Genomic DNA, 26,272 nt, shown 5'->3' on the forward strand with positions numbered 1-26,272 from the left:
GCTAGTCCCCGTCCAACAGGGGCGGTGGCATGACGTCACTGATCATGGTCAGTATGGCCAAAATGGGACCTAGCCTCTGAGCGGACCCAAAATGTCTGAGCATGCTCAGTAGGGAGAGAATGGCACTTAGCCACCATCTGTGACACCTTTCAGTAGGGATAATAATAATAATAATAATAATAATAATAATAATAATAATACATTTTATTTATATAGCGCCAACATATTCCACAGCACTGTTCAATTATAGTCAAAAAGATACATTACAAAGAAATAGTCACTTCACACAATGGGACTGAGGTCCCTGCTCACAAGAGCTTACAATCAATGAGGTAGAGGGGGTGACGCAAGAGGTAGCAGGGGCAGCATTGCTTATACAGAGGTCAGACAATGTTGTAATAGAGGTGACTGTCATTACATAAACATAAGACTTTATGAGCCATCACCAGTCGTGTCCTTTAAGATGCGGATGGTGCCTGGACCTATAGAGTTATCCTGAAATGGCATCATATCATGTGGGGTAATGTGGGAGCGGGGACAGAGGAGGGTTAAGGGTTTACGTTAGACATTGTGATAGGCCTGTCTGATAAGATGTGTCTTTAGTTTGCGCTCGAAACTGTAGAAATTGAGAGTTAATCTGATTGTCCGGGGTAGAGCATTCCAGAGAAGTGGTGCAACTCGGGAGAAGTCTCGTATATGAGCGTGGGAGGCTCTGATATTAGATATATGATACATACAGGTCCCACCAGTCCTAAAGCCACTCCGGTGTATTATCCAGACATTTACCTATAGGGATAAATATTATCAAAATATAAAACTACAGACAGGGGCAGAACTAGAAAAATCAGTTTCATCATCAAATCATCAGCGTGCTCCTGGTGTCTTGTAGGTCATAGCTTTAAACCTGCCTATGTGTAGAAGAATACATGATGTGGGAGGCAATAATAATAATAATAATAATAATAATTTTTATTTATATAGCTCCGATATATTGTAACATCATTGCCTGTTCAAAGATACACAGGAGGAATGTCTGTCTATATGATTCCTTGCTATAGGTTCTTGTTGCACTGTGCTTGATGCCGATTGAGTGGAGCATAGTAAGCAAGAGTTGGTGGTGAACAGTATCAAATGCTGCTAAAAGAGATCCAGAAAATAAGAAGAGAAAAGCCACCATTAGATTTAGCCGTCAGGAGATCATTGGAGACTTTTGTGAGGGCTGTTTCAGTAGAGTGCAGAGCGCAGAAACAAGATTGCAAGGGGTCAAGAAGACAGAGGAAAGATAGCAGATGAATCGAGAATAGACCAAGCGTTTCAAGATTTTGGAGATGAAAGGAAGTTTAGAGACGGGTCTATAGTTAGCAACACAGGATGGGTCAAGAGAGGATTTCTTCAACAGCAAAGTTTTGACAGCAAGTTTCAAGGATGAGGATGGAAAAACACCATAAAAGAGATAGAGAGGTTAAATATTTTTGTACGGTAAATTGTGACAGCAGGCGACAGAGATTGGAGAAGGTGTGGGGGGGAAGGGGTCACTACTGCAGGTTCTAGGGCAAAACAAGGAAAGTAGCTGAGAGACTTCCTCTTCTGTAACAGGTTCAAAAGATGAGAATGGACAGTCTGAAGTGCAGTTGGTGAGGGGATCAGTACTATGGTAGGTGAGGGGATCAGTACTATGGAAGGTGATGGGAATCTGTACTATGGTAGGTTTGGGAATCAATGCCACCTGGGGATTGGGCAGTTATTTCCTGACAGATCTTATCAATTTTATAATGGAAATAAGTAGCCAGCACTAAGGTCTGTGAATGGCGTCTGCACCTTGGGTGTGAGTAAGGAGGGAAAAATTTCAAAGAACCTTTTGGGTTACTGGAGAGAGAAGAGATGAGAGCGGTGAAATACACTTGTTTGGCGAGGTAAAGGGCCAAGCTATAGGTTCTGAGCATAAATTTGAAGTGGAGGAAATCTGCAGGTGAATGTGATTTTCTCCACAGATGTTCAGCACGTCTAGAGCACCGCTGAAGAAATCGTGTCTGTTGTGTGTGCCAGGGTTTCTGCCTCCTATGTAGGACTTTACAAGTGAAGGGGGGAGCCACCTCATCCAATGCATTTTTAACATTTTCATTGTTGTGACTGGGGACCAGATTTGAACAGGAGATTGAGGAGATGGGGGACAGAGGTGGACTGTAGAGTGTCTGAGAGGTGCTGGATTTTAAGATCACACAAGTTCCTATATGTGTGTTGGGTAGGTGTATCTTGTGAAGGGGAGAGGGCACTGATGGTGAGAGATAGGTTATGATCAGAAAGCGGCAGAGAAGAGTTAGTAAATTTAGAAACTGTGAGGACAAGATAGAAGGACAAGATCAATTGTGTTGCCATCCACATGTTTGGCAGAGGAAGAAAGTTGTGAGAGACCAAAAGTGGTTATTGAGAGAAACTGAGGCAGATGGGGAGACAGGGGTGTCGATGGGGATGTTCGTCACCCATGATGAGGGGAGGAATTTCACTGGATATAAAGAGAGGAAGCCAAGAAGCAAAATGATTTGGAAATTGGTAGGGTGAGCCAGGTGCATGGTAAATACACATATGGAGAGCAGGTGGATTAGTCTGATGGCATGAATAGAGATGAGTGAAGTTTTCAAAAATTCAATTCGATCGCCTCTTGGAATTTCCCAAAAAGATTTTATTTTATCCAAATTGATTTGCAGCAAATATAGCATTAAAAAACAACTATGTCCTGGATGCAGAGCCTGTGTAGTGATGTATATTGTATAGTATATATAGTGGTGTATATAGTGTATATATAGTGATGTAGAACACTGTCTTGCAGTAACACACATGGGGAGTCTGCGGTGGTAGTGAAACAATACAGTGAGTCAGTATAACACGCACATGACTGGCTTTGCTCTTAGAACCGCTGCACACCTCACTTATTTGGCCAGTTACAGGGTCAAAACTGACCAAATAACTCAAGTGTGAACTCAGCCTTACACGTCGATGTTAGTGCCAGGTATAAACCTTGCAGAGGCCCAAGAAAATACTGTAGCATGAAAAAGCGTACTCTTTTTATACTGTCGTCTAGTGACTCCACATAGATGTCTATAGAACCTGTTCTATTAAACAAGAAGAGCACCCCTGACAGAGTGGAGAGGGTATTAGTAGTACATTTGTGTTGGCGTCACTGATTATTTTGCCCTTCCTCTGATCCATCAGAACAATAACCCCCTCAAAAACAGATCCTGTCTGTTTAGCATCTGCTTCAGTGGCGTAACTAGGAATGGCGGGGCCCCGTGGCGAACTTTTAACATGTGGCCTCCCCCTTCCTGACTGACACCAAAGACCTCGACCGGCGGACCTCCGCCGCATTCCTGCGCACTCTATTATGGCCCATAGTGGCCCCATACACACACCATTATGCCCCATAATGAACAGCCATGAACAATTATTATACTATATACTATTACACTGTCACTAGACAATAACTTAAATTCAAAGTTACATTTCTTATACATTGACTCTATTATTTCCATAATTCACTTAATATCTTTACTCACCACTGTCCTTGGAACAGCTGGTCCCTCTCGTCAGAACGTCTCAGTACGTCTGGCACTTGTGGTCCTTCTGTATTTCCTCATAGGCTTTCCTCACAAAGGCTTCTGTATCATATAACACGTGCAACAGTCAGCTGTATCTCACAAATATAAGTTCTTTTTCGAAGGTTTCCTGAAGCTTGCAATTCATACAACTTGCAAAATACTCTCCCCTTAATTCACTTAATAATAAGTGAATGGAACAAGAAAAACAAGAAAAAAACGACCGTGCTGGGCTCACCACTGTTAAATATCTCTGAAGTTGCGGACAAGTCACGACATTCTTTCATGACTGACCACCTGTCAGGGTCACCCACCCCAGTCTTCCCAAAGATAGACCTAGACATGTGTATTTCTTACTCATTTATATTCATGAGAGTGGGTGTTACCTTCCATCTTATTGCTATGTAAGGAGATGTCTAATATGGTGTACTCTAACCGCACCCATGTACTCAGAATATAGAAGTGTGACGTCAGTAGAGTTTAACCCTTTGTGTGCTAGAGAATATTGTAGTATAATATTTAACAGCTTCCCTGTTAAGTAACAGGGGAACACTCAGTTGGTGTTATAGCCCGGCAGTGAAGCTAACTGTCGGGCCTTGTTCACACCAGGGTGCCCTGCGGTTCAGAGTCCAGTTGGGCTCCACAGGCTATTGTTTACTTTAGTTTTTTTTTTTTTTTTTTTTTTTTTTTTTTTTTAAGATAGCCTGCTGACCGTAACAGTAGGCTAGAGCCTGAGCCCTGCCGTATAATGGATTCGCGTTCACAGTTGCCGAATCTTATGAACAGCCTGAACACACGACTGGGCGTGGTGGAGCATCAATTATAGCAATCTCCACCAGCTTCCACAGCTGACCTTTCTGTTCTGTCTCAAGGTTTAGTCCAGGCAATGGCTCAATTGGTGGATAGTCTGCCGACCCCTGCGGCGTCACAGTGTCCTCTCCTGCCGCCGGAGCGGTACGCAGGTGAGCCGCAGGGATGTCGAGGATTCATCCATCAGTGTGACACATACAGTCCTATGAAAAAGTTTGGGCACCCCTATTAATCTTAATCATTTTTAGTTCTAAATATTTTGGTATTTGCAACAGCCATTTCAGTTTGATATATCTAATAACTGATGGACACAGTAATATTTCAGGATTGAAATGAGGTTTATTGTACTAACAGAAAATGTGCAATATGCATTAAACAAAAATTTGACCGGTGCAAAAGTATGGGCACCTCAACAGAAAAGTGACATTAATATTTAGTAGATCCTCCTTTTGCAAAGATAACAGCCTCTAGTCGCTTCCTGTAGCTTTTAATCAGTTCCTGGATCCTGGATGAAGGTATTTTGGACAAACAATTCAAGTTCAGTTAAGTTAGATGGTCGCCGAGCATGGACAGCCCGCTTCAAATCATCCCACAGATGTTCAATGATATTCAGGTCTGGGGACTGGGATGGCCATTCCAGAACATTGTAATTGTTCCTCTGCATGAAAGCCTGAGTCGATTTGGAGCGGTGTTTTGGATCATTGTCTTGCTGAAATATCCATCCCCGGCGTAACTTCAACTTCGTCACTGATTCTTGAACATTATTCTCAAGAATCTGCTGATACTGAGTGGAATCCATGTGACCCTCAACTTTAACAAGATTCCCGGTGCCGGCATTGGCCACACAGCCCCAAAGCATGATGGAACCTCCACCAAATTTTACAGTGGGTAGCATGTGTTTTTCTTGGAATGCTGTTTCTTTTTGGACGCCATGCATAACGCCTTTTTTTTATAACCAAACAACTCAATCTTTGTTTCCAAAATGAAGTTGGCTTCTCCAAATGTGCTTTTGCATACCTCAGGCAACTCTATTTGTGGCGTACGTGCAGAAACGGCTTCTTTCTCATCACTCTCCCATACAGCTTCTCCTTGTGCAAAGTGCACTGTATTGTTGACTGATGCACAGTGACACCATCTGCAGCAAGATGATGCTGCAGCTCTTTGGAGGTGGTCTGTGGATTGTCCTTGACTGTTCTCACCATTCTTCTTCTCTGCCTTTCTGATATTTTTCTTGGCCTGCCACTTCTGGGCTTAACAAGAACTGTCCCTGTGGTCTTCCATTTCCTTACTATGTTCCTCACAGTGGAAACTGACAGGTTAAATCTCTGAGACAACGTTTTGTATCCTTCCCCTGAACAACTATGTTGAACAATCTTTGTTTTCAGATCATTTGAGAGCGGGCTGTCCATGTTCGGCGACCATCAAACTTAACTGAACTTGAATTGTTTTGTAGAAAGAAATGGTCCAAAATACCTTCATCCAGGATCCAGGAACTGATTAAAAGCTACAGGAAGCGACTAGAGGCTGTTATCTTTGCAAAAGGAGGATGTACTAAATATTAATGTCACTTTTCTGTTGAGGTGCCCATACTTTTGCACCGGTCAAATTTTGGTTTAATGCATATTGCGCATTTTCTGTTAGTACAATAAACCTCATTTCAATCCTGAAATATTACTGTGTCCATCAGTTATTAGATATATCAAACTGAAATGGCTGCTGCAAACACCAAAATATTTAGAACTAAAAATGATTAAGATTAATAGGGGTGCCCAAACTTTTTCATAGGACTGTACATAGAGGCCTGTCCCAGTCTCTTCCCAGATGAGAAGTCTAAGGTGGCCTTTGTGGTTTCCTTACTTTCTAGAACTTTCACTGGCCTCGGTCACCCCATTGAAGGAATGGGGTGACCGAGGAATGGGGTGACCGAGTTGGCTACACTAGCTTTGCTGTTTGAAGCACTGCGCCTGTTGTTTCATGGCCCTGTGCCCCAGTCCACCTATGCCTCTCAGCTCTTGCGCTTACGGCAAGGCCTGAGCTTGGTGGCAAACTTTGCTAACAAGTTTCGGACCTTAGCATCCGAGCTGGATTGGCCAGACAAGGTACTGGTGCCAATTTTTTGGGAGAATTTGCCCTGAAGTATAAAGGAAGAACTAGCAGGCCAAAAACCTTCTACCTCATTCTCCTCCCTTATTAACTTGGAAACCCACGTTGATGTACAGTTGTCTGATAGGAGAGTGGAGCGGGGGTTCAAGCATACCCATATGTCAAAGGGTGGTCTTTAAGTCATCCGCTGCTCCACCTGTTGAGGAGTCCACAGAACCTATGGGCACCTCCCGTGCTTCCTCTTCTGGTGGCAGCAGGAGTAGGAAGACTAAGGGGGTGATCTGTTACCGTTGCAACAGGCATGGGCATATTGCCCCCCAATGTTCAAGCCCATCAGAAAAAAGGGCTAGCCAAGTGTCCATCGCGGGTGGGCTACTTGGTACACTAAAATCCAGTGTTTGTGTCCGTTTCCAGTAGCCCTTAAGCTGGGAAATGGTTGGGTCAATGCTAAAGAATTTGTGGACTCTGAGGCCATGGGGAATTTCATGTAAGATAAGTTCACCATGCAGAATGGTATTCCCAAGAAAGCCCTTGACCACCATTGATGTTACCGTAGTTGATAGTTCCCAGCTCCGGTTGCAGATTCGGTTTGAGACCCCACCGGTGTTTGTGCAGAGTGGGACACTGCACACCAAGCAACTCTCCTTCCATATTGTGGAGGGCTTGGTGGACCCAGTATTGTTAGGTCTCCCTTGGTTACATAGGCACGTCCCAGTCATAGACTGGAGGCAGGGGGAGATCATGGCCACTTACAATACTGTGCAAGCGGACATTTTTTCATGGCCTGTGGGCATGCACAGTCTGCTCTGCCCAAGGCCAGAAGCCTAGAAGTTACAAGCCACTGCCGGAAGAAGAGGCTGAAGAGGACACTGCTGATGAAGATTGAGGCGGCACTGGAGAGATTTCTCTCGCAGTATTGGGCCCGCCCCCAGTGCTGTGAGAGAGCTAATTTGCATACCGAGAGGAACCAGGATTGTAGGCAAATGGCGGCGTGGAGAAGACGACAAATGGTAGGAGAAGAATAGCCTTTCTTAAGGCTATTCTGACGTGATACTTAGAAAAAATTGTGCCTGAGTGATAGGATCCCTTTAAGTTAGTAGAAAATGTGACTTTCTTCACCTCACTTGTAGATTTATAGAAAATGTTTTTACCTTTTCTTGTTCTCATGTGAATTATTTTGAGTCCCTGTAGAGTAAGCCGGATATAACATTATCTTCACACCATCAAATAGCAAATTTTGAATGCAAAAGCTACAATACTTCTTGGGGTAGCCTCAGTTACAGAGTGTCAGGGATATGAAGAACCGTCAGCCAGACAAGATCATGTGACTCTGGATGTGAATTTATAAGGGAGCTCCAATTCCAGTCACCTATTGCACTAGATTACACAGGAGTGAAGCCCCCACCAGCCACACATCCATAGAAGAGGCCGCCACCACCACCCGCCACTTATAGTAGATGAGACACGACTATACCAGGACCACTCACTTCTACACCCTCTAACATCACAGTGACCCTCTAACACACCAGTCTGGTGTCTTTGTCAAGCCAATAACAGCTGAACTGCAGAATCTGGCTCAAAAAAATGCATCCCATTGACTGCAATGGGAGCCGTTCACTTCTTTTTCTCTGCGAGTATTTTTTTTCCTGCTCGCGGAAAGAAGTGAGTTGCCCTATCTTGCCGCTAATTCTGCAGCTGAATCAGACGTGGGCATCCGTGGTGCGACACTCCCTCCCAACTAGGCCCATTCATTTGGGCCTAATCGAGGGCGGAATGCTGCGAGAGATGTTTTTTTTTTTTTGGAGCTGGATTCTGATGCGGATTCCCACATCAAAAAACTCTGTGTGAAATCAGCTTTAGAGGGGCAGAGGAAACTCAAGGTGAAGGAGAGGAGTGTGATGGTCAATCAAATACCACGGTGGGGGGAAATAGGACAAAGAATCAAACAGAACGTGCCTTCTGTGCCGCAACGTCTGAGCAGAGGGTGTCACAGAGACCCGAACAGGCAGAGATGTTACACCGGTACCATGGAATTAATATAATAATGTTCAGGACCATGGAATTAATCTAACACTGTGCAGCTCCAGGGATATAATATAATATTGTACAGGACACTATGAAATTAATGGTACGCTTTAAAAAATAAAATATAATAATATTCAGCTGTATTCCAAATATATATCCAACACTACTGGATTTACATTTAAGACAACAATCCACCAAGCTAGGATAAAACTTCCTCAGGGTCTTTGGAGAATAATATAATCTCTTATTAGTTATAGATTTTATAAATCAATTTGAAAGATCTTAAGAAACATGGTTATCACTTCAATATACCAGATCATATTGATCAGCTGATAATTATCCATTTTAGTGTTCCTTGTACTTTCCTGAGACCCCACATTTGGCACTTATTTGCATGGAGTGCTGTCTTCCTCATGGAGCAACTACTTAATTATGACTGTATAGATTGGGTTTAGTAGATCATGTGAAAATAAACATGGTGGTCCTCTAGTCCTTCAGTGTAGTGTCTGTAGAGTTGGTACAAGGCCTTGTCTGTCCGTCTCCAGCACCAGGAGTTTTATATTTATGGAGCTTTCAGTTTGTCCCTGTGTCGAGATTATTTATGTGCCATTAGTGACAGTTACTTATAGTTTGGCAGTTCTCCCTTTTTGCAGTGTACGGTCAGTGTAGTGCACCATAGTGTATAGCGCTTAGTATTAGTCACTGTATGACCACACACCATATCAATGTAGACACGTCACAGGAAGTATCACACATGGTTTCTTATAACCAAAAACCAATCCTGATAATGTATCTTATGGTCAGTGCTCACGTACTCATAGAAATGTTATATTTTACTGAAAACTTTATCTTTGTACTTCCTTCCTTCCTTCATTCTTGTAACTTGCAGAACAAAATTCAGAGAGAAACCAACTTCTCCTGTTAGTCCTGGCAGCCTTGTCTCCATCCATCATGTCCACAGAGATGTCCATCTTATTACTCTGTAAGTACAATGATCTTCATGTCTTTCAGTCTGTGATGGGGAATTATAAGAAGGGGTTAATAATCTCCTATAAATCCCGGACATTCCTACAAGTTACCGGGCTACACCCCAAGTCTCCCATCCTATGTCCTCTATACGGCTGTGCACAGGTCTAATGTCAGCTGTGACTACTCCTCATATATGTCCATTACTATGTACTAGTCACTATTATTTTTTTATTTTTATTTTTAAATGTAGATTGTGAGCCCCACGTAGAGCTCACAATGTACATTTTTCCCTATCAGTATGTCTTTTGGAATATGGGATGGAAATCCATGCAAACACGGGGAGGACATACAAACTCCTTGCAGATGGTTTTATGCCCTTGGTGGGATTTGAACACCAGGACTCCAGCGCTGCAAGGCTGCAATGCTAACCACTGAGCCACCGTGTGGCCCCCTAGTCACTATTATTGTGCTGGAATATCTGATCTTAGAGGCTGTGAAGTGAAGAGATTGAGGAGATTATTAGGATTATTATGGCTACACGTTGCTGATAATTGTAGTAATAGAATAGATTTGGCCACTATTACATGACAGTATTTTCCACCGGTATAGACTCAAAGCTTTACATGGAAATAACTTTGGAGCAATTCATCTTATCAAAGTGATATTTTTTTTTCCATTGTACTTCATGTTAGTGATAAAATTTGGTTGATCTTCTGCAGACACAAGGGGCCTCGAGACTTGTTTTCCCCAGACTTGCTCTAAGGCTGTGGAAACGGGCCGAGTCTACCAAAGGTGGCACCTCAGCCTTTTACTCTTTCCTCTCTACCCCTTCTGGTCAGGTCAAACCCCTCTGTCTTTCTCGGTGGGAAGCTGACCTCACGAGAACCATATCTTTGCCAGAATGGCATGAGGCCTGCGGGTTTGTCAGATGGGTGTCGAAGGGCGCAACCCACTGGGAGACGGCGCAAAAGATTATGTTGCGCTGGTATAGAACTCCTAGCCAGCTGGCGCATATAGATCCTTCTTACCCGAGACTCTGCTGGCGGGGATGCGGTCACATAGGAACTTTGTTACACATGTGGTGGGATTGCCCTCCAATCCAGACATTCTGGATAGCTGTGTTTCAATTTATCTCTATACTGGCGGGTCTTACTATCCCACCTTCCCCAAGTCTTGCCCTTTGTTTTTTGGACACTGGCTTTTCCCCCTCAGATATGCAAGTAGAATTGGGCCAAATAATACTAGCAGCCAAGTTGATGATCGTGAGGCAGTGGAAATCTGCGCCTTGCTTGACAATAGGCGAGCTGAGTCATATTATTAACTTGTCATTCACCTTGCTGGCTTCAAAGAATCACACTTTCCCAAGTTTTCGCTCTAGGTGGGCTCTATGGTTCTCCTTTATGGAGAATAGAAGGGGCCCCTTCGTTCAGGCCTTGCCCCCTTCTGTCGTGACCCTTTGATCGGCCACAGTTGTTAATCTTTTGTTAAGATCGGAGGCCATTACACTTACTTGTCCATGCATGATCTATAGCCATTGCTGGAACTGCACCAGTTTACTTTAAGATATGCGGAGATATTCCCCCCCAACCCTTTCTTCTATTCCTTCCTCCCCCTCTACCCCACCCTTTGCTTTCATCGTTTTTTTTCTAATGATCTGAGATGGGTGTCAAGACTGTTGCACCCCGTTATTTATTTTTGCCTTGTTGACTGTGAGCATTGTTACTTCCCTCCTGTTTTCAATGTTTTTGGTGTTCTTATTCTTTTGTAATGAAAAACTTATTTTCCCCAGTAAAAAAACAAACAAATTTAAAATAGATAAATTTTGGTTGATATTTTATGTGTTTAATTTTGCAAAAACAGGAAACTTGGTGAAAATTAAAAAAAAATGAATAAATCAGTATTCAATATTTAAGATGATCTGCCTTTCATATAGAGAATAACTATTTTCAGAATTGTCAGATTTTATACGGTTTACAATTTACAAGAACATTTCCAAAACCCTTTTTTCAAAGGACCAATTCATATCTGAAGGAGCTTTGAAGGGCTTTGTATTAGAGACCCCCATATTCATGAAACTATAGGCCAGAAGGCATCTAGGAAGTCTCTAGACACTCAGTTTTTCACAGCAATTAAAACAAAAGGGAGGTGAAATTTACACATTCTTTCACTAACTTTTACTCTTCCTACACAGATGGAAGTCCTCAACAATATTCACTGCGTTCCGTCTCCTCATCTCTCCCCTGTCTCCTTTACCTGCTCTCTCTGGAACGTCCGCTCAGTGTGTAACAAACTAGAATATATCAATGATTTATTCCTTAGAAAAAGGAACCTGCTCACCCTTACTGAAACTTGGATCCAGCAGGCAGATACGGCCTCCTCTGCTGCTCTGTCTCATGGTGGCCTACAACTCTCACACACCTCTAGGCCTGACAACAGGCAGGGTGGTGGGGTAGGATTACTTCTGTCACCACAGTGCATTTTTCAGGCCATTCCACCGGTATCTTCACTCACATTCTCCTCATTTGAAGTCCGTAATATCAGACTTTTCCACCCACTCTCCTAAGCGTAGCTGTGATCTACCGTCCACCTAGCTCACCTTAGATCACTTGATTTCTTGGCTTCCCCTCTTTTTTATCCAGTGAAATTCCTACCCTCATCATGAGTAACTTTAACATCCCTATTGACACCCCTCACTCCCCAGCTGCCTCATTAGTTTCTCTCATTAACCACTTATTTTGGTATTTCACAATGTTCTTCTTCCGCCACACATGTAGATGGCAACACAATTGATCATATCTTCCATTGACTCCTCACAATTTCTAGATTTCCTAACTCTTCTCTGCAGCTCTCTGATCATAACCTTCTGTCTCTCACATCAGTGCTCTCTCCCCTTCACAAGATACACCTATCCATCATATATATAGGAATGTGCGTGCTATTAACATCCAGCACCTCTTAGATACTCTACAGTCCTCTGTCCCCCATCTCCTCAATCCTCTGTCCCAATCTGGCCACTAGTCTCTATAATTAAACCCTTGGATGAGGTGGTTCTCCATCCACTTGAAAGGTTCAACGTAGGAGACAGTAACCCTGGCACAGACCACAGACACGGTTTCTTCAGCGGTGCTCTAGGTGTGCCGAACATCTGGAGAAAATCACGTTCACCTGCAGATTTCCTCCACTTCAAATTTATGCTTAAAACATATAGTTCTGTCCTTTACCTCGCCAAACAAGACTATTTCACCACTCTCATCTCTTCTCTTTCCTGTAACCCTTAAAGACTGTTGGGAAATTTGTACTCCTTACTCATACCCAAGGTGCAGGCACCAATCACAAACCTTAGTGCAGATGACCTGGCTAATTATTTCCATGACAAAATTGATAATATCCGTCATGAAATAACTGCCCATTCCCCAGGTGGCATTGATCCCCACACCCACCATAGCACTGATCCCCCCACCAACCGCACTCCAGACTGTCCATTCTGATCTTTTGAACCTGTTACAGAAGAGGAAGTCTCCCAACTACTTTCTTCATCTCGCCCTACAATCTGCATTAGTGACCCCTTCCCCTCACACCTTCTCCAATTTCTGTTGCCTGTTGTCACAACTTACCTTACTAAAATATTTAACCTCTCTCTTTCTTCTGGTATCTTCCCATCCTCTTTCAAATATGCTGTTATAACCTCGCTATCGCTGTGCTGCTAACTATCGACCCATCTCTAACCTCCCCTTCATCTCTAAACTCTTGGAATGCTTGCTAATATCTTTTTTGTCTGTACTTGAACCCTACAAATTGTACAGCGCTGCGGAATATGTTGGCGCTATAGAAATAAAATGTATTATTATTATTACTATGCATTTTTGTTGAGCAATAAAAAAAGTTCTGAATTAATGAGATCTTTAGATGTAAATAAAAATTATATTTTCTTATATAGAGTAAGTTGTAGTTATTAGAGATAAGTATATTGGGTTCTAGTAATAATTAGAGATGAGCGAACAGGAAAATATTCAATATTCGTTTCGAATAGCCGCTCAATATTGGACTATTCGAACGAATATCGAACCCCATTATAGTCTATGGGAGATGCAGCTGGGAAGTGCCAGGGAAGGTGGGAGGGGATCCGAATTTTTACTGCGTGTGCGGCCTTGTATTCGATTGGAATCGAATACCTCGAACGGCCTGATATTCAATCGAATAGCTATTCGATCAAACGGCGTTCGCTCATCTCTAGTAATAATCTATTAGTTATACATTTACTGTAAAGGCGACCCTAACCTGTAATGTCCCCCAATGTAGAAATGTACCAGGACTATATTATATCTGATAACTCTTCTTCTATTCTGTTTATAGGGCTGGTTCTCATACAAGAAGGTAAGTGACCACATCTGTCCTTTCATGCTTTATCCTATAATACTGACCCTGTATATACAGAGAATAGTGATGTCACTTCCTAGGAAGAAGAAAAACGTTCTGCACAACCACTTTGACACCACCCAAGTCACCGTCTTGGATGGATAGCTTACCCCATGGGCTGAAGTTTAGGCCCATCTTCTATGCAATCGCAGCACTTTATGTGGCCCCCCTAACAGTGATATTGCACTTACAGCCAGTCCGTGGTGCAGGGGCCCCTCAAGTACCGAATTGTATTATGGATACTAATATGTATTGAGTGACTCTTCGACTCTTTAATAACTCTCTGCACCCGTTGGACCACACTCTTTATAGCTGGGGACTATGTATAAGTCATATATTTTAGGGTACTTAGGGTCAGTATTACTTGTTTGCTGTCATATATACAGTACTGTGTCTATTAAATGGGATGTATCTTACATTGGACAATTTGTTACTTAATTTTGATACTGGCCAGTATTGTGCTATGTCCTCATATTGGGGCTGAGTACTTTACTAGTTGTAGTAATAAATAAATGGAATAGTCTTTTTAATCTAAAACCATTGTCTACACTTCCCCTGTATGACACATGATGTCTTATAGGAGCCGCCATCAGACCTGCGGTGACCTTCACTCCAGACTACAAGAAGATCTTTACATCAGAGCAGATAACAATGACCTGTGATGTGGGATCTACTATAGGAGAGGGGATGGACTATATATGGTACAAAGACAGCGAGCAAGTATACAATGGGAAATCCTATATAATACAGAAGGCTGAAACATCACACAGTGGAAGTTACCAATGTCAGACCAGACCTGGAGAAATAAGTGACCCCGCTAGACTGGATGTTAGTAATCGTGAGTAAATCTACCAGATCATAAATATACAGACAAGGTATGGAATGGGGCAACTGGCATGAGCCTCATGGGGTTTTTGGCTTCCCCTGGATGAACACTGTAGTGGATTGTAGGGTTATGTTGGACTTGATGGACTGATGTCTTCATCCAACCTCATCTACTATGTAACTATGTAACAAGTTGTATCACACACAGACTGATAAGAGATCATATATGTCTCCTCATCTTATATCATGTTATATTACAGGTTGGCTCATCCTGCAGACCCCTCTATATGTCTATGAAGGAGATGACATATATATAAGATGTCACCACTATCCTGGATTCCCTGGAGAACAGATACAATTTTACAAAGATAACAGAAACATCACAGACTGGTCATATAATGAAGAATATTATATTAGTAATGTAACCAAGATGACTGCCGGGACATACGGATGCATAAAACTTGCCTATTATGAGGGACTATATTACCAACCTGGAGATGACATTTCTGTATCTGTACAAGGTAAATCCAGGATCATTTATATAGGAATTATTTGTAGGATTTGTACAATATATCTGGAGCCACTTTGTCTTCTGAAGTATCATCTACAATTACTGATGGGTGAGGTCGGGTCCAGATGTGGGAAATTTGCAGTGTATTCAGGTACACATGAGCAAAACAAAATACAGCTTTACCTTCAGGCAAAAACAAAACAAAATCCTGCTCGTCTGAGCTACTAACTAAATAGAAGTAATAACCTAACTATACATGTGGCATACTACCAGCCACACAATAAACACAAACAGAAATTGTTCTCATCCCTGGAACTGCCCCTGAAGGCCAGGCTCTGCAACCATTTATGGGCCAGTAACGAGCCAAGGACCCGCACCCGGGCCTGAAACCTATTCTAGACCCGCACTTGACCACACATACGTTAGGAATCTGGGGCTGATATAGCAGGACTCCAGCACTCTGCCTGTCACCTTCTCACACCACCCAAACGTAAAGATATTCTGGAGGTTTAAGTGTCCCAAATTCTACTGATAGGTTCCCTTTAAGGCTCTATTTAATTGATAACATATATTAGTGGAAAAATTAGACACGGAATCACCCACAATGCCAAGCATGCATCTAATCAGCAGCAAGCCCTGGGATGCGCACCGACGCCTGAGCAGAGCCGACTGTGTATGCGCATGCATGCCCGCGCATGCGCAGTCGGCTCTGCCTAGGCCGGATGCCTAGGCAGAGTGAATTCCACCCGGAAGAAGACGCGGGGACGCTACGCCGGGAGAAGACTTCGGAAAGGTAAGAGAAGAACCAGCGTTGATGGGCAGAATGTATAGCATTCTGCCAATCAACGCTGGTTCTGCATCGAACCTTAAACTTCGAACAGCTAGTAGTGTTCGATCGAGTGCGAGTATTTCGAATACCGTAGTATTCAATCAAACACCTACTCGATCGAACACTACTCGCTCATCTCTAATTGTTATCACTTTGCTCCTTTTCTAGATCTGTTCACGACCCCAACAATATCAGTGACCCCACAACCAGTTATTACTACAGATAAGATGGCCCTGACATGTCAGACAAGTCTCCCTCCTCCTCCCAGACACAATACACAACTGCGGATTGCTTTCTACAGAGAAGGAGGGATTGTTCAGGGATTTGGTGTCAGTGATACCTATGAAGTCTACAATGTCCAGCTGGAGGATTCTGGGAAATATTCATGTGAGGTGGAAACTACAGATGGCAGAGTAAGGAAGAGAAGTGCAGAGACAATAATCCAGATAGGAGGTGAGTATAGACAATGGTTGTGTCTTCTACATGGAGAACTTCTTACTTTTACTAAATGGTAGAAGTGAGTGTAGCAGAAACTAGTAAAGCTCTACCTTATACAATGTAACATATGATGTCCACAAGGTGATACTAGACAGGACTGGTCTCTTCCTGAGGCTTCTCACAATAGTGACTACAGGAAATATAAGACTATTATTAACTACAAAGTGTGAACTTAGCCTTTAACCCCTTAGTGCTATATATCTGATATATCCAACAAGAACAAGGGGAAGATATCTCTGTAACACAACATGTAGTAATAGAAGCTTCTGTTATTATTTTAAAATAAAAAAATGTTCCTTTTTCAGACAATATTGGGTATACCCAGCAGAATATAATCCGTCTGACATTATCTGGATGTGTATTAGTGGTTGCTGCTTTATTTGTCTTCTATCATATAAAATGGATGAAGTCTATGGAGTCAGCAGACCACCCTACAACATAATGAAGGATGGAGCTACAAGACTGAAGAACATCCGCCATACATAGATAAGGATATACTGCCAAATATATACCTGCAGTCCTGTCTACCACCCCTCATACTCACATACATTGTCTTATCTCCATAGGACCCGCCCACTTATAGAGGATAGACTGTAATGGTTATGTCCATCAGATCGGCTTCTTATGAGATTGTTCTGATATTATCTTCTAATGAAATACTGAATATATTCACAGAAATGTTACTGCACTCAGTAGTATTATGTGACCAATTACAATATAGAATATAGAACTATACATAATATATACTGTACATGTTACTGGACGCCTGACTACTCACTGTAGGACCCGAATTTGCATAGGTATATTTGAATTTTTGTTTTTGTAATGGCCCCATAAGAATTGGCACTGGTCTATTTTGTATGTGGTTTGTATGTAGTTTAAATATTCTTCATCCAGTATGGCAGTCCAGTATAGGGGCAGTCTATTTATGGCTATGTTGTTATGGAAACCTGGTAAATGAAATGGGAATTAATACACTTCATGCGACTGAATATTTAAGGAGCTACAAATTGCTATTTACTAATACAGGTCTTAAATTGTTTGAATGCTATGGAAACCTGGTGTAAAGCTATGTGTATGTCAAGACTGACAAACCTGCGAGTTTCCATTGGACCATAAGTGTCATGTGTATTTCAGTTTGGATATGAGTGAAAAACCTGCAATTTGGTTGTTATGGAAACCTGGAGTAAAGCTGTGTGTATGTCACCATTTGTAACAGTGTCATATACAGCGTCCTGCCCCTTTACAGCTGACCTACAGCAAAGATGACAAATGGCTGTGTTGGTATGGAAATCTAGAGTAAAGCTGTGTGTATGTGACTTTGTGTAACATTGTCATCTACAGTGTCCTGCCCTTTAAAAGCTGTCCTACAGCAGTGACAACAAATGGCTGTGTTGTTATGGAAACCTGGAGTAAAGCAGTGTGAATGTGGAGACTAAGCACCTGCGAGGTTCTATTGACTTATAAGGAACATGTGACCATTTGTATGGCAATTGGAATATCAGCAAAAAACTTGCAGGCTTGTATTGGTTAATGAAGGTCATTATTTTGGGAATACTGTATCTCCAGAACGGTAAATCCTAGAGAGCTGAATTCAGAAAACCAAAACAACAAAAATGTTTTTTACGTGCTAATTGATTGATCAGGGAATATAGGAGAGTAAAACCTATAATTTCACATATAAAAACTACAAATTTTATTGGAACCAATTTTTATACGTCCAATTATAGGTTTTAGGTTCTTCTATATTCCCTCATCAATCCTCGAGAGCTGAGACCCAGTCTAAAACCTTCCTGGACACCTGATGCGTCTGTGTGCCAAATTTGGTGAGGATCGGGCCAGTCGTTTGGTCGCACATGAAGAACAGACAGACAGAAACTCATTTTTATTTATGTAAGAGATGTGTAAATCTCACAATATAGAAGAAGGAACTACTGACCGATTCTATATTATATGTCTACACTGTGAGTCCTGCACCTTGTATATTGTGTCCCTCCTCTATTCCATGTAGATTGTAAGCTCTTAGGGGCAGGGACCTCTTCTATCATTCTTCATGTGTTCTGGTTCTATTTCGTTTTACTTACTTGTTACTTATCTATTTTTAATGCTCTACGCTATATGTTGGTGCTATATAAATAATTATAATAATAATTATATTACTACAGTATTGATACATAACTGATACTGACTACAGGGATTACTGGGCGAGTATCTCTTACTGTGAAGGATAAATGATGTCTATAAAGATGTGACTATGCTTTCAGTAACAGATTATTAGGATATACCTGCAGTGAATTACCTATACATTACACTTACAGATCTATCATAGACTATCCATAAGCCCTATAGGGGTCGCACCTAATGTTCTGGACTTCTTACAATAAATCTGCCCTAACAATCACCTGATGTTTCAGAATATCCACCTGATCTCTGACCTAGCAATGTGTCTCCCTGTTATGGTCAGCAGGGTTTATTAAAAAAAAAAAAAAAACTAAACCCTACGGAGCCCTCTGGGTTACTGACTGCTAACACCTAAGTGTGAATACTGTCTGACAGTTGAAGTCACTGCCAGCTAAATTAAATCAGCAGGTGTACTCTGTTACCAGTCACAGCCCTGTGCAGTCAGAGCAGCCGCTACAAATAAACACTGGCTAGTCAGCACTCCTGGACTAGCCAGAGACCAACAAACCCGGTGTGCTTCTAGTTCCACCCAACCCCCCAAAGTAACTACAGCCAGCAACCTGTCAGTGTGAATACTGACTGACACAGCAAAGGCCTAATGAGCTTTCACACAACTGGCACACACAAGGCAGCATGCTGCCCAACTACCAATGGCATTGTGTTACGGTTCTGTGTGTTTATATAAAAAATAATATTTTTCTTTACTACTTCAGAACCGCTGGACTGCAGGGCACTGCAGGGAGGTCCACAGACCCAGATGGGCGGCCGTGTGCCAGTACCAGGCAGCAGTGTGTCTGAACAGGGAGTAATGGAAATTCACCAGTTCACTTCACTGGATGAATGCGTCAGGGCTGCAGCAGTGTGAACGGGCTGCGGCAAGGTTGTACCAGTTAACTTCACTGGGCAACCGTGTTACACAATGGAGATTTACTCCAGTTAACGTCACTGGGTAAATAGGTTTTTTTGCAGCTTCAGTGTTTCACAGGCTGCAATCAAGTTTTACACCAGTTCACTGCACTGGGTAACTAGTTCTGTGCAGCTTCAGGTAGACCAGCTGCAACAAGACTGCCAGGGGTTAACGTCACCCCTATCAGCAACACCAATGGCTCCGCACAGCTTGGAGCTGCAACACACACAGACAGTGACAGATAGCCTAGCTAAAGAGACCAAGCCTGCTGCCAGTCCACCGGCTGGTACAGAGTCCACTGCAGATGGCAGCTAAGGTAACCCCACACAGCGGCCTAACCTAGCTACCTGCCTAGCTACTGGAAGCAGCCTGGAGATACTGTCATACCCTCCTGTCTCTAGTGTTTTTTGGATAAAGTGTGAGCACCGGGCGGGCGCCGCCTCACACCTTATAAAGGAAAGTCCCCGCCCATCAGGGGCGGTGGCCATGATCTCTTCGGTCATGCTCAGTAGGGCCACGATGGGACTTAGTTTCTGAGTGACTTTGAAATGCCTGAGCATGCTCAGTAGGGCAAGATCTGGACTTATACTCCAGTCGTCTCACCGTTCGACGTCGAGGGCGAGAGTTGGGTTGGCCCGCAGGTGGCGCTGTGCGCCTGAAGGCAAACCTGCGAGAACCCATCCTAACACATTGCTGTCTCTGGGGAATTTACTAACTAGGGCCACTAAATATTTTACAGGCTGGAACCCAAACACCACACACACATCAATTCAGGTTATCAGATTTGGTTTGGGATTTGATCTTAGAGCGCCGGGCGTCCAGACCAGCCCCTTTATATAGGCAAGGGACGGTCACCAGCAAATAGCCCAGCTGCCCAATCCGAGCGTCCATTGGTCGACACCTATGCCGGTCAAACAGTCGACCACGCCCAGCTGTTGCAAGGCAGATTAACCCTTGCAACCCTGGGCTGTGCAGAGGAACAGACAGTGACACCCATATCATGGGTGCAGTTACTGCACAATCCTGACACTCCCCTTCCTACATACCGCCCCCTACACTCCTAACAAACATTACACAATATTACACTACATTTCTATCAGGATTTATATCTTCATAGTGTCCTGTAACTCAGTGACCTTCCCAATCCAGCCAATCTGCGGCATCTTTAAGGTTAATAGAAAATGTGACTCTTTCTTCCCCTCACTTGTAGCTTTCCAGGAAACATCAATGTGTAATGTGTAATGGACCCTGCAGACCTCAACCTTCTCTTGTTCTCATGTGAATTAATTTGAGTTCCTGTAGAGTAAGCCGGATATAACATTATCTTCACACCATCAAATAGCAAATTTTCCACCTCTCTAGATTTCCATAAAACAATGTCTCTGCCTTTTGAATGACTAGTGACAATAGTTCTTGGGGTAACCTCAGTTACAGAGTATCAGGGATCTGAAGAACCCTCAGCCAAACAAGGACATGTGACCTTGGATGTGGCTTTATAATGGAGAGCCGCTCCCAGTTACCTATTGTACTAGATTATACAGTAGTGAAGACCCACCATCCACACATCCACAGAAGAGGCCACCGCCACCCACCACTTATACTAGATGAGACACGACCATACCGGGACCACTCACTGCAATACCATCTAACACAACATAGTGACTCTCTAACACACTGACATACACAAGGTAATAAAGCTAAGCATTTAGTATACACTAAGTACAGTTTTAAAAGAAAAGAGATTTAATAAAAGGAAACCGATCTCTTCCTCAGCATGTTTGTGAAGATCAACGTGGGAATTTGGACAAGTTACAAGTAGGGTTGAGCGAAAAAAATCGGATTCCAATCAGTGATCGAGAAAATTTCACGATTGTGATCGGAATTCCAATACGATCTTTTTAGGTGGGATCGGGATCGGTAGTATTTCCCACAATGCCTTTACACTGAGTATATAGTGTATACTCAGTGTGAAGGCTCCGCTGCGGTTCCATAGGAATAAATGGAAGCAGCCGACACACAGCCTTAACCCCCTGCGCGCCGGCTGACTCCATTCATTCTAATGGAAGACTAAACTAACATGTCTCGTAGCTACTTACCTCCAGAGATGGCTGCTCCGCTGCTGTTCACCTCGCTGCCCCCTCCCTGCTAGGTTAGGAGAGTGTGGGTGGGTTAGGAGAGTGTGGGCGGGTACAGGGCGGGGAGAAGTCACATCTCCCCTCCCAGTACCCGCCCACACTCTCCTAACCTGGCAGGGAGGGGACAGCAAAGGGAGAAGAAGACTGCAGCTGGAGCGGCAGCGAGGCGAAGAGCAGCGGAGCAGAGGAGCAGCCATCTCTAGAGGTAAGTGGACACCAGGGGGGACGAAGTTGCCAGAGGATTAAAAAAAAATCCTCTGGCTACTTAGTGATTCACTACACAGCCTGGATTCTAACAATTGTTATATTCCATGCTGTATAGTGAATAGGATTGCTTTTAAAATCCGATCTCTGATTAATAAAAAAAAATCCCATGGGATCAGAATTGGGATCGAGATTGGGTTCGAATGAAAAATGATCGGAAATCGGATTTTAAAATCGATCCTGAAAAGTCAAGATCGTCTCAACTCTAGTTACAAGCTTTATTGCATCTTCAGGTACCTGTCCATTGTATCCAGGTTATGTTACATTTTTATAGAAGTCTTAGACCTGGTTCTCATCTGCGTTTGGTAATCCGAACTAGGAATGGCTGGGCATGTGGGGCCCTGTATATATCACAGTCTTGTTTGATCCTGACCCTTTCTAGTTTATTCTCAACCATTTTGACTGTAGAAACCACCAAGTTAATCCACAAATACTGTAAGTAGTCAGGAGTCCAGTGTATGGACATTACAGGTTTCTTTACAATATTATCAGAAAATCAGCTGATACAATGTCAGTCAGTCCTCCTTATAAGTGTGTGTATTCTAATGTGAGAGTTCAATAACCATCAGGACAATGTATGTGAGTATGACGGGTGGTAGACAGGACTGCAGGTATATATTTGGCAGTATATCCTTATCTATGGATGGCGGATGCTCTTCAGTCTTGTTGCTCCATCCTTCATTATGCTGTAGGGCGGTCTGCTGACTCCTTAAACTTCATCCATTTTATATGATAGAAGACAAATAGAGCAGCAACTACTAATACACATCCAGATAATGTCAGACGGATTATATTCTGCCAGGTATACCCGATATTGTCTGAAAAAAAAAAAAAAAAGTTCTTTAAAAAAAATAAAATAAAATTCTAATACTTTAAAGGGGCTCTATCACTGGATTTTCACTATTTTAGATAAACATATGCCTGTAAATAGCCTTTAAAAAGACTATTCGGGTCCTGCTAATCGTTTGTTAATGTGTGTGTGTGCACGTTTGGGGTACGCACCACCTATCATTTATTACAGTGTGTGGCTCCATTGTTTACATTTCTGCTTAATCATTTGTTAAATGACCCCCCCATTTTAATGAATTATCCTTTAAACGTATATGTAAAGGAGCCCAACCGTGCACCGTTGGTGTTCCCGTGCACCCCTCATACTCTGTTCCCGCCCGCCTCTCTTGGTTCTTCTATGTAAGTCCCTCCTCCTGCTTTCGATTCACCTCCTCAGGACCTGAATAGCCTACTTAAAGGCTATTCAGGCATATGTTTATCTAAACTAGCGAAAATCCAGTGATAGAGCCCCTTTAATAGTTTATAATACTACATGTTGTGTTACAGAGTTAAATGACTCTTGTTCATGTGGACTATATCAGTTATATAGCGCTAAGGGGTTGAAGGTTACATTTACACATTGGAGAAATAGTATGAAACATGTATATACCATACAGAGATTTCACTTTCTCATACACAAAGGATGCCGCAGGTCCCCCTAATGTCCCGCTACTGTTGCTACCCCAGTAGATACGCCCCTTGTCCTAGAGGACCAGATCAGCTCTGTAGTAAGTGATAGGAGGCTGTATTCCTCATGTGTCATACTCACCTTCTATCTGGATTATTGTCTCTGCACTTCTCTTCCTTACTCTGCCATCTGTAGTTTCCACCTCACATGAATATTTCCCAGAATCCTCCAGCTGGACATTGTAGACTTCATAGGTATCACTGACACCAAATCCCTGAACAATCCCTCCTTCTCTGTAGAAAGCAATCCGCAGTTGTGTATTGTGTCTGGGAGGAGGAGGGAGACTTGTCTGACATGTCAGGGCCATCTTATCTGTAGTAATAACTGGTTGTGGGGTCACTGATATTGTTGGAGTCGTGAACAGATCTAGAAAAGGAGCAAAAAGGTAACAATTGGAGATGAGCGAGTAGTGTTCGATCGAGTAGGTGTTCGATCGAATACTACGGTATTCGAAATCTTCGTACACGATCAAACACTACTAGCTGTTCGAAGTTTAAGGTTCGATGCAGAACTAGCGTTGATGGGCAGAATGTTATACATTCTGCCAATCAACGCTGGTTCTTCTCTTACCTTTCCGAAGTCTTCTCCGCACTGCGTCCCCGCGTCTTCTTCCGGGTGGAATTCACTTTGCCTAGGCATCCGGCCTAGGCAGAGCCGACTGCGCATGCGCGTGCATGTCCGTGCATGTGCAGTCAGCTCTGCGTCAGCCAGATGCCTAGGCAAAGTGAATTCCACCCGGAAGAAGACGCGGGGACGCAGTGCGGAGAAGACTTCGGAAAGGTAAGAGAAGAACCAGCGTTGATGGGCAGAATGTATAACATTCTGCCCATCAACGCTAGTTCTGCATCGAACCCGCCCTGTCTTCAAGGAGAATCCAGACTGTCACTCGTGGACTTGGTAATTACGATTTTATCGAATTTTGCCTACCCCTGCATTTCCCCCCATAGACCATAATGGGGTTCGAAATCCGTTCGAACAGTCGAACAGTGTGCGGCTGTTTGAATCGGATTTCGAACCTCGGACATTTTAGTGTTCGCTCATCTCTAATAACAATATATTACTGGGGAGATTTATTAGAAGACTGGGAACAAAGAGAACACAAATACATCTAGAAAAAATATTTCTTATGGACTAAGATTGGCATTGTTTTTCAGAATGTTTAAAACTGAAATTGGCAAGAAAAAATGACCTCCATGTGAGACTCTGGCACAGATTTGAACTTGGCCTAAATAATTGACGCTCAGCGGTGGAGGACCCTGTGTGAAAGAATCTAGTGTAGATTTATGATATAACTCGTATCAGTTTTCTGTTGTGACTTATAGTAAATTTGACAGATCGAAGTGTCGCTGTCCTGGTCCACCTTGGTTTACATGTTTTTTTGTAAAAAGTTGCAGTGGGGTGCAGAAAGTGGCAAATCTTTGACTCAAAAAGGAACATACACCAAAGATATACTACAACTATTCTCATGGTAAATAGTTAATTCCCCTCACTTTATATTTTGTAATTGCCCAATATACTGCAATTTGTATAATTGTCTTCCACAATTTTATCACAGCTATATGAAAACTTGTCCATCAATATTTGTAGATGACTCTTCAGAGGAAACAATGCTCTAATCACAATGTAAGAATACTAATGTATAATTTCTATAGAAATGATCTTGGATTTACCTTCTACAGATACAGAAACCGCATCTTCATATTGGTAATAAAATTCATAATATTTTACGTCTTTTCTACATTTGTATGTCCCGGCCTTCGTCTTGTCTACATTTCCAATATAATATTCTGCATTATCTGACCAGTCTCTAAGGACTCTGTTATCTTTGTAAAATTTTGTCCGTCCTCCTCGGTATCCACGAGAGTGGTGACATCTTATATATATGTCATCTCCTTCATAGACATATAGAGGGGTCTGCAGGATGAGCCGATCTGTAATATACAATGATATAAGATGAGGAGACATATATGAGCTCTGTTATGATCAGCAGGTTAACTAAAAAAAAAAAAAAAATACAATAACCTGCGGAGCCCAACTGGACTCTGATCTGCAGAGCTACCTTGGTGTGAGCTGGACCCGACAGTTAGCGTCACTGCCGGGCTACACAACCATCTGGGTGTTTCTCTACAGACTTTACAGAGGCGGCCTCTGCAGGAACCAAAGTCTAGCTAACACATCTGTACTAGTCTCAGACTGTGCACCCTCAAATGCTTCACTGAGCAACACCCTTCAGCAGCTATCTGCTAATGCCTATTAGTAGAGATGAGCGAACAGTGTTCTATCGAACTCATGTTCGATCGGATATTAGGCTGTTCGGCATGTTCGAATCGAATCGAACACCGCGTGGTAAAGTGCGCCATTACTCGATTCCCCTCCCACCTTCCCTGGCGCCTTTTTTGCTCCAATAACAGCGCAGGGTAGGTGGGACAGGAACTACGACACCGGTGACGTTGAAAAAAGTAGGCAAAACCCATTGGCTGCCGAAAACATGTGACCTCTAATTTAAAAGAACAGCGCCGCCCAGGTTCGCGTCATTCTGAGCTTGCAATTCACCGAGGACGGAGGTTTCCGTCCAGCTAGCTAGGGCTTAGATTCTGGGTAGGCAGGGACAGGCTAGATAGGAAGGAGAAGACAACCAACAGCTCTTATAAGAGCTAAATTCCAGGGAGAAGCTTGTCAGTGTAACGTGGCAC

The 26,272-nt window shown here is 42.9% G+C and overlaps 2 protein-coding genes across 2 annotated transcripts in view; one reads left to right on the top strand and one right to left on the bottom strand.

The window, feature by feature from the left end:
* Positions 1 to 26,272, bottom strand: part of LOC142214623 (Fc receptor-like protein 5) — a 384,847-nt gene that overhangs the window by 349,919 nt on the left and 8,656 nt on the right. Inside the window, exons 3-4 of the mRNA XM_075283561.1 lie at positions 25,250 to 25,510; positions 23,661 to 23,945 (exon numbers count right to left, since the gene is read on the bottom strand). Of these exons, the coding sequence (XP_075139662.1) occupies positions 23,661 to 23,945; positions 25,250 to 25,510 (546 nt within the window). The remainder of the gene's footprint in view (positions 1 to 23,660; positions 23,946 to 25,249; positions 25,511 to 26,272) is intronic.
* LOC142213421 (high affinity immunoglobulin gamma Fc receptor I-like) lies at positions 4,477 to 17,018 on the top strand. The gene is made up of 9 exons (XM_075281737.1): positions 4,477 to 4,552; positions 6,918 to 6,990; positions 9,418 to 9,510; positions 10,337 to 10,416; positions 13,851 to 13,871; positions 14,494 to 14,751; positions 14,999 to 15,259; positions 16,247 to 16,531; positions 16,882 to 17,018. The coding sequence occupies exons 1-9, from the start codon at positions 4,477 to 4,479 to the stop codon at positions 17,016 to 17,018; spliced, it is 1,284 nt and encodes a 427-aa protein (XP_075137838.1).

Source organism: Leptodactylus fuscus, chromosome 7 (genome assembly GCF_031893055.1).
Source record: "Leptodactylus fuscus isolate aLepFus1 chromosome 7, aLepFus1.hap2, whole genome shotgun sequence".
Lineage (NCBI taxonomy): Eukaryota > Metazoa > Chordata > Amphibia > Anura > Leptodactylidae > Leptodactylus > Leptodactylus fuscus.

Coding starts and splice junctions, on each gene's coding strand:
- LOC142213421 (XM_075281737.1), top strand. CDS start 4,477: ATGGCTCAATTGGTGGATAGTCTGCCGACCCCTGCGGCGTCACAGTGT. Junction 10,417..13,850: donor GAATGGCATGAGGCCTGCGG/GTTTGTCAGATG, acceptor TTCTGTTTATAG/GGCTGGTTCTCATACAAGAA. Junction 16,532..16,881: donor GACAATAATCCAGATAGGAG/GTGAGTATAGAC, acceptor TTCCTTTTTCAG/ACAATATTGGGTATACCCAG.